The 12,500-nt window shown below is 42.7% G+C and overlaps 1 protein-coding gene across 1 annotated transcript in view; it reads right to left on the minus strand.

Moving 5' to 3' along the window:
* Window positions 1-12,500, minus strand: part of LOC138359661 (uncharacterized) — a 136,421-nt gene that overhangs the window by 70,310 nt on the left and 53,611 nt on the right. Inside the window, exon 2 of the mRNA XM_069319077.1 lies at window positions 11,117-11,325. Coding sequence (XP_069175178.1) covers window positions 11,117-11,325 — 209 coding nt within the window. The remainder of the gene's footprint in view (window positions 1-11,116; window positions 11,326-12,500) is intronic.

Genomic DNA, 12,500 nt, shown 5'->3' on the forward strand with positions numbered 1-12,500 from the left:
ACAACATGTCTGAAAAATGTGAACAACATGTCTGAAAAATGTGAACAACATGTCTGAAAAATGTGAACAACATGTCTGAAAAATGTGAACAACATGTTTGAAAAATGTGAACAACATGTCTGAAAAATGTGAACAACATGTCTGAAAATATGATCTTTCCCCAGAGAACCAGTGAAAAAAATACAATTCACAGCGTTGTTCCTTATGGCTGGAGTTAACAGCCATAAGTTACTTATGGCTGCAGTTTACAGCCATAAGTTACTTATGGCTGAAGTTAACAGCCTTGTTTGGGTGACAGGAGGCCAATCATAGGTTGACCTGACTGACAACTGTTAACCTAACCTAACCTTCTTCATATTTGGCAGCAGTCTTTAACTGACACAATACACTCAGATATACTTACAAATATACTGAAGTTACAATCACAAATACACTTGCCCTATCCCTGGAGATTCTCCCACTAATATCCTCTAATCCCTACCTAATGAAATGCCAGTCTGGCCCACGGCGCCAGATCTATCCATGGATAAAGGTATTTGCTTGTTCTGGGATTACTATTCCCCCCGAGTCATTATATCTCAGTAATCCTAGCTACAATGAAACGGATAAGGATACGACTTTTGTAGTCCTCGGTTGAGTTATCCAACACTTTCATTAAGTAACATGCCAGTTATCCAACACTACAGTTATCTAACACTACAGTTATCCAACACTGCACTTATCCAACACTACACTTATCCATCGCTACACTTATCCAACACCTTAAGTAACACTACAATTCTACAAAACCTTCTGTATTCAATCCTGAATTATCTAACACCGATCCAGAACCGATGATTATCCAACCACTTAATTATCCTTAACTTCAGATATCCAGCAACTGAATCATCCAACACCTTAACTGTTAACAGGATAATTATCCAATTTCAAACGAGTTATCCCATAATTGTGGCGGCAACACTCACACAGTGGGTCATTATCCAGCCCAGTGTTGCAAATGGGCAATTATCCAGGCTAATTGTAACGGGATAAATAGTTGGAGAGAATTGATATCGTGAGGTAATTACTGGTAATCCTTTAAATGTTTAGTGATCGTCACAGTTGCGATATGGTTATGGGGGGAGAGGGCGCTGTGTTATCTTGTTATCATGTTCTCGTGTTATCATGTTATCGTGTTATCTTGTTCTCGTGTTATCATGTTCTCGTGTTATCATGCTATCTTGTTCTCGTGTTATCATGTTATCCTATTATCATGTTCTCATTTTCTCGTGCTATCATGATCTCGTGTTATTTTATCCTCGTGTTATAATGTTCTCGTGTTATCTTGTTCTCGTGTTCTCCTGTTATCGTGCTCTCATGTTATCGTGTTATCATGGTATCGTGTTATCATGTTATCGTGTTATCATGGTATCGTGTTATCATGTTATCGTGTTTTCTTACCACTTCAGTCATCATATGTGTGACCCGTTGTCGGGGACAGAAAGCCTGCGCTTGTCCAGGTTCCCCCTTAGGCCAACTACTGACCTTCCCCCAGAAACCTCAGGGTGAAAGTGCCCAATCGTCTTTGCTCGTCTTCGAGTCGAGGACGCAGACCACTGCGCTACGGGGTGAGAACGAACATGGCTCATTCTTCTTGGTGTCCGTCTGTCTGTCTGTCTGTCTGTCCGTCTGTCCGTCTGTCTGTCTGTCTGTCTGTCTGTCTGTCTGTCTGTCTGTCTGTCTGTCTGTCTGTCTGTCTGTCCGTCTGTCTGTCTGTCTGCCTGTCTGTCTGTCTGTCTGTCTGTCTGTCTGTCTGTCTGTCTGTCTGTCCGTCTGTCTGTCTGTCTGTCTGTCTGTCTGTCTGTCTGTCTGTCTGTCTGTCTGTCTGTCAGTTTGTCTGTCTGTCTGTCTGTCTGTCTGTCTGTCTGTCTGTCTGTCTGTCTGTCTGTCTGTCTGTCCGTCTGTCTGTCTGTCTGTCTCTGTCTGTCTGTCTGTCTGTCTGTCTGTCTGTCTGTCGGTCTGTCTGTCTGTCTGTCTGTCTGTCTGTCTGTCTGTCTGTCTGTCTGTCTGTCTGTCTGTCTCAGAGAGAGAGAGAGAGAGAGAGAGAGAGAGAGAGAGAGAGAGAGAGAGAGAGAGAGAGAGAGAGAGTGAGAGAGAGAGAGAGAGAGAGAGAGAGAGAGAGAGAGAGAGAGAGAGAGAGAGAGAGAGAGAGAGAGAGAGAGTGAGAGAGAGAGAGAGAGAGAGAGAGAGAGAGAGAGAGAGTGAGAGAGAGAGAGAGTGAGAGAGAGAGAGAGAGAGAGAGAGAGAGAGAGAGAGAGAGAGAGAGAGAGAGAGAGAGAGAGAGAGAGAGAGAGAGAGAGAGAGAGAGAGAACACTGCCCAAGGGGTTCCGCTGACCCACTTCACAACATAGCCATCTAATATTTACGACCAAGCCCAAAGTTTATACTATGAATACTTTTTACTCTTGCTAATTTACAGTCTAAATATTTCCTCCTTAAATTTCAATTTATAATAAAGCATATATATATATATATATATATATATATATATATATATATATATATATATATATATGTCGTACCTAGTAGCCAGAACTCACTTCTCAGCCTACTATTCAAGGCCCGATTTGCCTAATAAGCCAAGTTTTCCTGAATTAATATATTTACTATAATTTTTTTCTTATGAAATGATAAAGCAACCCTTTTCTCTATGTATGAGGTCAATTTTTTTTTATTGGAGTTAAAATTAACGTAGATATATGACCGAACCTAACCAACCCTACCTAACCTAACCTAACCTATATTTATAGGTAAGGTTAGGTTAGGTAGCCAAAAAAAGCTAGGTTAGGTTAGGTTAGGTAGGTTAGGTAGACGAAAAAACATTAATTCATGAAAACTTGGCTTATTAGGCAAATCGGGCCTTGAATAGTAGGCTGAGAAGTGAGTTCTGGCTACTAGGTACGACATATATATATATATATATATATATATATATATATATATATATATATATATATATATATATATATATATATATATATATATATTAGTATATTTTGGTAGCAGTCTTTCCTGTAGACATATATTATTAAATATGACCGCAAAAGTAACACAACTAACACAACACCTATACCCCCTATTAGACTATTTTACAGGAACTTCTTTTCCACAGCTCATAAAACGGAGGAAAGGGTCCTGAAAGATATTGTTAATAGAAACGTTATCCCTACAGACAAAAATCAGAGGATACAACTGACGATTTACTATAAAACCAGAAAAACGGCCAGCCTACACATGAGAAACTCTCCAGACACAAAACAGAACGCTTTAAAAGAGACTAACGTCGTCTATGCCTTCAAATGCCCTCTTGGGGACTGTAAGCTCCAAAAAACCCAGTATATAGGCAAGACAACAACATCTCTTTCTAGGCGTTTAACGATGCATAAGCAACAGGGCTCCATTAAGGAACATATAATCTCTTCCCACAACCAAACCATCGCCAGAGAAATCCTAGTAAACAACACAGAAATCATCGATAGATACAGCGATAGCAGGCGGCTTGACGTTTGCGAGGCACTACACATCAAGAAGTCAACACCAGCAATCAACAGCCAATTAATGCACAACTATATTCTACCCACCTCAAGACTCCGCTCCAATATAGAAGCATCAAGAAATATGGACCAATAGGCTTTCTACAAATCACTTCCATTCAAAACCCATTCTTTCGTGTTCTGTCTTGTGTTTAGAAATTTAATACCCTATTAATACCACCTCACCCCATCCACCTCACTCAAATGTAGATATAAACAAATCGAAGATGTGTAAGTTCTATTCAGTTGTGTATGTGTTAGCTAAAGTCTTTGAAAATGTAATAAGTTTTACGAAACGCGCTCAAGTGTCGCGTCAGACTAGAAATAAAAATGAATTTTGGAGAATTGATTTTTGAATTACCACCAACAGTGAAAAGAAACGTATGAAAGATCGAGAAAATTCGTGTTAGAATTATTAATCTTACTTTTTCGGTCATATTTAATAATATATGTCTACAGGAAAGACTGCTACCAAAATATACTAATATATATATATTAGTATATTTAAATACTAAATATATATATATACTATATATATACTATATATATACTCATATATATACTAATATATATACTATATATATATAAAATATACTAATATATATATATAATATATATATATATATATATATATATATATATATATATATATATATATATATATATATATATATATATATATATATATATATATATATAAACAAAGGCTAGAGTTCATGGGGAGTGCCATTGGATTTCCTAGTGTAACTGCAAGCATGAGCTGTTATCCTACATCAGCTCGTCTAAAGCCTGTCCCTACTGACTGATTTATTTTATGAGATTATTTTTTGTATCAGTTAAGAATAGACTAACATTAATGGTAAGTAAGAGTCATATAAGGAAGAGGAAGAGCCTGTAGCCAGCTGTGTGCCAGAGCCTTCATGTGATCAGGTGACCTGATCTCCCGTGTATCAACCTGTTGAGAGAATATGTTCTAGTTGCCAATCAGCCTCGGAGTGATTGGTCGTTGTTGCCAATCAGCCTCGGAGTGATTGGTCGTTGATGGAAAGATGTTCTTGAGAATGGCACTTCCAGTATGAGACTGTTGAAGGTTGAGAGCCTTTTGCTATGAGTGTATTAATCTAGTTGTGCTTCGGTTCTTCAGTTCTCAACTGTCAATCAGCTGGTGTACAGATTCCTGAGCCTACTGGGCTCTATCATATCTACATTTGAAACTGTGTATGGAGTCAGCCTCCACCACATCACTGCCTAATGCATTTTATCTGTTAACTACTCTGACACTGAACAAAGTCTTTCTAATATCTCTGTGGTTCATTTGGGCACTCAGTATCCACCTGTGTCCCCTTGTTCGTGTTCCACCCGTGCTGAAGAGTTTGTCTTTGTCCACCCTGTCAATTCCCCTGAGAATTTTGTAGGTGGTTATCATGTCTCCCCTTAATCTTCTGTCTTCCAGGGACGTGAGGTTCAGCTCCTTTAGCCTTTCCTCGTAGCTCATACCTCTCAGTTCCGGGACGAGTCTGGTGGCATACCGCTGGATCTTCTCTAACTTTGTCTTGTGTTTAACTAGGTATGGACTCCAGGCTGGAGCTGCATACTCCTCAGAGCCCTCGGAGCCCGAAATACTAAGCGTGCTAGTGGCTGTACAAGAATGTATGAACTCTTGTATATATAAATACATAAATAAATATTCCCACATACGCTAATACCGAGAGTCCACATATGAAAGGAATTCGCCTCCAACAGAACTTAAATATTAATTTAAATGTGTACGAAGTTAATACATAACCACTTTACATGCACTTAAAACTTATACTGTATAATTATAGATCATAAAAGGTCATTTTGTCGCTCACGCGTGCGCGCGTGAGCGACAAAATATATATATATATATATATATATATATATATATATATATATATATATATAATGTATATAATGTCTGCAATATAATAGTGCTCTGCAATATTACAAGTAAATCATCGTGGTTGCAAATGATGAATTTAATAATACCTTCCGGGGCGCTATAATTTGCTTAAACAATTCTCAAAGCAAAATAAAAAATATATTTATAACCGCATTGTTTAAATTTATGTGGTGAGTGTTGGAGCATGTGTGGTGTTGGAGCATATGTGGTGAGTGTTGGAGCATGTGTAGTGTTGGAGCATATGTGGTGAGTGTTGGAGCATATGGTGAGTGTTGGAGCATGTGGTGAGTGTTGGAGCATATGTGGTGAGTGTTGGAGCATGTGTAGTGTTGGAGCATATGTGGTGAGTGTTGGAGCATGTGTGGTGTTGGAGCATGTGTAGTGTTGGAGCATATGTGGTGAGTGTTGGAGCATGTGTGGTGTTGGAGCATATGTGGTGAGTGTTGGAGCATGTGTAGTGTTGGAGCATATGTGGTGAGTGTTGGAGCATGTGTGGTGTTGGAGCATATGTGGTGAGTGTTGGAGCATGTGTAGTGTTGGAGCATATGTGGTGAGTGTTGGAGCATGTGTGGTGTTGGAGCATATGTGGTGAGTGTTGGAGCATGTGTAGTGTTGGAGCATATGTGGTGAGTGTTGGAGCATGTGTGGTGTTGGAGCATATGTGGTGAGTGTTGGAGCATGTGTGGTGTTGGAGCATATGTGGTGAGTGTTGGAGCATGTGTAGTGTTGGAGCATATGTGGTGAGTGTTGGAGCATGTGTGGTGTTGGAGCATATGTAGTGAGTGTTGGAGCATATGTGGTGAGTGTTGGAGCATGTGTAGTGTTGGAGCATATGTGGTGAGTGTTGGAGCATGTGTAGTGTTGGAGCATATGTGGTGGGTGTTGGAGCATATGTGGTGAGTGTTGGAGCATGTGTAGTGTTGGAGCATATGTGGTGGGTGTTGGAGCATATGTGGTGAGTGTTGGAGCATGTGTAGTGTTGGAGCATATGTGGTGAGTGTTGGAGCATGTGTAGTGTTGGAGCATATGTGGTGGGTGTTGGAGCATGTGCAGTGTTGGAGCATATGTGGTGAGTGTTGGAGCATGTGTGGTGAGTGTTGGAGCATATGTGGTGAGTGTTGGAGCATGTGTAGTGTTGGAGCATATGTGGTGAGTGTTGGAGCATGTGTGGTGAGTGTTGGAGCATATGTGGTGAGTGTTGGAGCATGTGTGGTGAGTGTTGGAGCATATGTGGTGAGTGTTGGAGCATATGTGGTGAGTGTTGGAGCATGTGTGGTGAGTGTTGGAGCATGTGTAGTGTTGGAGCATATGTGGTGAGCGTTGGAACATATATGGTGAGTGTGGGAGCATATGTGGTGAGTGTTGGAGCATGTGTGGTGAGTGTTGGAGCATATGTGGTGAGTGTTGGAGCATATGTGGTGAGTGTTGGAGCATGTGTGGTGAGTGTTGGAGCATATGTGGTGAGTGTTGGAGCATATGTGGTGAGTGTTGGAGCATATGTGGTGAGTGTTGGAGCATATGTGGTGAGCGTTGGAACATATGTGGTGAGTGTGGGAGCATATGTGGTGAGTGTTGGAGCATGTGTAGTGTTGGAGCATGTGTAGTGTTGGAGCATATGTGGTGGGTGTGGGAGCATATGTGGTGAGTGTTGGAGCATATGTGGTGAGTTGGAGCATATGTGGTGAGTGTTGGAGCATGTGTGGTGAGTGTTGGAGCATGTGTGGTGAGTGTTGGAGCATATGTGGTGAGTGTTGGAGCATGTGTGGTGAGTGTTGGAGCATGTGTGGTGAGTGTTGGAGCATGTGTGGTGAGTGTTGGAGCATATGTGGTGAGTGTTGGAGCATATGTGGTGAGTGTTGGAGCATGTCTATATATCCAGCTATCTATATGACCCAGTATCTATATAATCCAGCTCTTATATAACCCACTATGTGTATGACGCGATCGAGAAGCCGAACCCAAGCGCTGAAGCTCAACATTGCAATCACATCTAGGTGAAAAATACACAGAAATACGTGAGGAAGAGGCGGTTTACCCTTCTTGTCCTGACATGGGATCGAACCCTGTCCCGCAGGCAGGACGCTGAACACAGGAGGTGACGCCACAACGGGCTCACCATAGCCCGTGCTACTTGGAACTTTTTGTTCCAAGTAGCGAATCTTTAATATCAACAGGGCCAGAAAACCTGTTCCCAGGCCTGGACAGGACTTGTACTCTGGCAGATTGAGTCCAACTTGTCTCTAGACCAGAACAATTTCAGGAACGTCGTTCCCGTGAAGGCAATTTATCACAAACAAGGTTGTTAAAAAATGGAACAGCTTCATTCGGGGCCCGAGTTCGCTTCTGACCCGTTGAAAAGGTTCGCTCAACGGCTTCATTGGGGCCCGAGTTCGCTTCTGACCCGTTGAAAAGGTTCGCTCAACGGCTTCATTGGGGCCCGAGTTCGCTTCTGACCCGTTGAAAAGGTTCGCTCAACGGCTTCATTCGGGGCCCGAGTTCGCTTCTGACCCGTTGAAAAGGTTCGCTCAACGGCTTCATTGGGGCCCGAGTTCGCTTCTGACCCGTTGAAAAGGTTCGCTCAACGGCTTCATTCGGGGCCCGAGTTCGCTTCTGACCCGTTGAAAAGGTTCGCTCAACGGCTTCATTGGGGCCCGAGTTCGCTTCTGACCCGTTGAAACGGTTCACTCGCGGCTCGGTACACACAATGTTCTACAATTCTGAACAACGGAGGATTTTTGTAATGATAATTTTCGGGTTGTAAAATATCCTGATGATCAATTAAGTTTCTGAACTTTAAATTAGCTTGCTGAATTCTATTTAGTTTAATAATTTAGATTGAGAAATGTTATCCCTACGCCATGTAAAGAGCTCATTACAGGTGTCGCTGGAGGGAGCAGGTGTTCTAAATTTTAAAGGTGAAACTACATAAGAATTTTGATTTAACCATTATATATAATTTTATAAAAATTAATAAGGGTTTTAAATATTTTAAACAGGTATTGAGAGCCTAACACAGCAAGTCCTCATGAACAATTTCCGAACGCTCGTTAAACCCAACCACTGAACCCTGTTTATGAACGAAACAACTGTTCGAACACTTGCTGAACAATGCTACTCTCTCGTCCTGTTCGAATTGCACCTTTAAATGCTTCACCCTAACCTAACTATACACACAATTATAATATATAATAATCTGTATTTAAGAATACGTGTCACGTTACATGACCACGTCAGAACGTATCATATCACGTGACGTGACCACGTCCGTACCTCATGTCCTAGTGAACCTAAGGCCAAACGACCCTCAGTCAAGACTTGACATCAGTCAAGTCACTAACCCAGTCAATATTACCTCATTTCGAGGGGTAGGGCCGGCAAGGCAGGGAAGAAGGCCAATAGGGAGGCGGGTGACGGACTCCAGGCAGGATTGGACCAAACTCGATAATTTGACCGGGATAATAACGAATAAACCTTCTGACCGGCGTGCGAATTACGTCCGCTGCCGGATGGACAATATCGCTGCCTCCGGGACGTGGTTAAGGCCATTGGACAGATTGACAGTCCCAGCTGACGGCCACATTCCACTGGCCTGCCTCACTTTCCATTTTGGTCGGATATTTTAACGTTATTTACAATATCGTGTTGTAAATTGCAAAGTATTTAGCATTTGGAAATGGAATGTTTTGAAGAGGTGATTTGCCTCGTGTCATGTTGAGGGCCTTTGTTGATGTGGTGAGTGTGTGTGTTGTGTACCATAGTATGGTGAGTGTGTGTTGTGTAGCATAGTATGATGAGTGTGTGTTGTGTACCATAGTATGGTGAGTGTGTGTTGTGTAGCATAGTATGATGAGTGTGTGTTGTGTACCATAGTATGGTGAGTGTGTGTTGTGTACCATAGTATGGTGAGTGTGTGTTGTGTACCATAGTATGGTGAGTGTGTGTTGTGTACTATAGTATGGTGAGTGTGTGTTGTGTACCATAGTATGGTGAGTGTGTGTTGTGTACCATAGTATGGTGAGTGTGTTGTGTGCTATAGTATGATGAGTGTGTGTTGTGTGCTATAGTATGATGAGTGTGTGTTGTGTAGCATAGTATGGTGAGTGTGTGTTGTGTACCATAGTATGGTGAGTGTGTGTTGTGTACCATAGTATGATGAGTGTGTGTTGTGTACCATAGTATGATGACTACAGAACACCAGAGAACACTACAGAACACTACTGAACACCAGAGGACAGTACTGAACACCAGAGGACACTACTGAACACCAGAGGACACTATTGAACACCAGAGAACACTACAGAACACCAGAGAACACTACAGAACACCAGAGAACACTACAGAACACCAGAGAACACTACAGAACACCAGAGGACACTACTGAACACCAGAGAACACTACAGAACACCAGAGAACACTACAGAACACCAGAGAACACTACAGAACACCAGAGAACACTACAGAACACTACAGAAAACCAGGGAACACTACAGAACACCAGAGGACACTACTGAACACCAGAGGACACTACTGAACACCAGAGAACACTACAGAACACCAGAGAACACTACAGAAGACCAGAGAACACTACAGAACACCAGAGAACACTACAGAACACCAGAGAACACTACAGAACACTACAGAACACCAGAGAACACTACAGAACACCAGAGAACACTACAGAACACTACAGAACACTACAGAACACCAGAGAACACTACAGAACACTATAGAACACTACAAAACATCAGAGAACACTACAGAACACCAGAGAACACTACTGATCACTTCAGAACACCAGAGAACACTAATGAACACTACAGAACACCAGAGAACACTACAGAACACCAGAGAACACTACAGAACACCAGAGAACACTACAGAACACCAGAGAACACTACAGAACACCAGAGAACACTACTGAACACTTCAGAGCACCACAGAACACCAGAGAACACTACAGAACACCAGAGACCACTACAGAACACCAGAGAACACTACAGAACACCAGAGAACACTACAGAACACCAGAGAACACTACAGAACACTTCAGAGCACCACAGAACACCAGAGAACACTAATGAACACTACAGAACACCAGAGAACACTACAGAACACCAGAGAACACCACAGAACACCAGAGAACACTACAGAACACCAGAGAACACTACAGAACACCAGAGAACACTACAGAACACCAGAGAACACTACTGAACACTTCAGAGCACCACAGAACACCAGAGAACACTACAGAACACCAGAGAACACCACAGAACACCAGAGAACACTACAGAACACCAGAGAACACTACAGAACACCAGAGAACACTACTGAACACCAGAGAACACTACAGAACACCAGAGAACACTACAGAACACCAGAGAACACTACAGAACACCAGAGAACACTACTGAACACTTCAGAGCACCACAGAACACCAGAGAACACTACAGAACACCAGAGAACACCACAGAACACCAGAGAACACTACAGAACACCAGAGAACACTACAGAACACCAGAGAACACTACAGAACACCAGAGAACACTACTGAACACTTCAGAGCACCACAGAACACCAGAGAACACCAAAGAACACTACAGAACACTACAGAACACTCACGGTGACAGAGAACTTGTGGCTGGGCTTGATGTTGATGGGTCTGTTCCGCTCAGTGGGAACATAGCGATAGAACTCCGTTCCATTGTGGTACCACTTAAGGGAGTACAGGCGCGTCGAACGCAGGTCATAAGTGCAGCTAAGTGTAGCTTCTCCCCCTGCGAAGGCGAACTGGGGGACATCTACCCCACGAAGTAGATCCCCAGCTGCACCTGTGGGTAGACAGAGACCAATTTGTTAGACGTAGATTCCCATTTTGGGTGATATACTTCCCTATTGTGGGTGCTGGTGGCTCAGCTGGGGAGGACAGAGGGATGAGGTGATATATATATACTTCAGATAAAAAAAAGAGGGGCAGAATAAAATACAAAAGCCTTTTACAGTTCATATATATTGCTGTATTTTTTGTTCGTGTGACTAGGGGCATTTGATCCTCTTTCTCTCTCTGTACTGTCACTCTCACACCTGAAATCCCACACCTGTACTCCCACACCTGCACTTCTACACCTGCACTCCCACACCATTTCCACCCCCTTTATAATGCAATTCCTTTCGTGTTCCGTCCATATATGGGGTTCAAATTTTTTTTTTGTTTCCTTTCATTTGGTGGTTACAAAATGGTGTGTGTGTGTGTGTGTGTGTGTGTGTGTGTGTGTGTGTGTGTGTGTGTGTGTGTGTGTGTGTGTGTGAGTGTGTGTGTGTGTGTGTGTGTGTGTGTGTGTGAGTGTGTGTGTGTGTGTGTGTGTGTGTGTGTGTGTGTGTGTGTGTGTGTGAGTGTGTGTGTGTGTGTGTGTGTGTGTGTGTGTGTGTGTGTGTGTGTGTGTGTGTGTGTGTGTGAGTGTGTGTGTGTGTGTGTGTGTGTGTGTGAGTGTGTGTGTGTGTGTGTGTGTGTGTGTGTGTGTGTGTGTGAGTGTGTGTGTGTGTGTGTGTGTGTGTGTGTGTGTGTGTGTGTGAGTGTGTGTGTGTGTGTGTGTGAGTGTGTGTGTGTGTATGTGTGTGTGTGTGTGTGTGTGTGTGTGTGTGTGTGTGTGTGTGTGTGTGTGTGTGTGTGTGTGTGTGTTCGTATCCCTGTACGTGTCTGGTTCGCGCTTAAGGTTAATCCATCTTGTGTAGAGAAACTCTGGCAGGTTTTACTAATGAAGACGAACACTTCCTAGGCTCGGAAGATTTACGAACACGTGTCGAAGGTTTGGTGGGCGCGCTTAACACATGTGTTGAAGGTTTGGTGGGCGCGCTTAACACACCTGTGTTGAAGGTTTGGAGGGCGCGCTTAACACTTGTGTTGAAGGTTTGGAGGGCGCGCTTAACACTTGTGTTGAAGGTTTGGAGGGCGCGCTTAACACTTGTGTTGAAGGTTTGGAGGGCGCGCTTAACACTTGTGTTGAAG

Source organism: Procambarus clarkii, chromosome 92 (genome assembly GCF_040958095.1).
Source record: "Procambarus clarkii isolate CNS0578487 chromosome 92, FALCON_Pclarkii_2.0, whole genome shotgun sequence".
Lineage (NCBI taxonomy): Eukaryota > Metazoa > Arthropoda > Malacostraca > Decapoda > Cambaridae > Procambarus > Procambarus clarkii.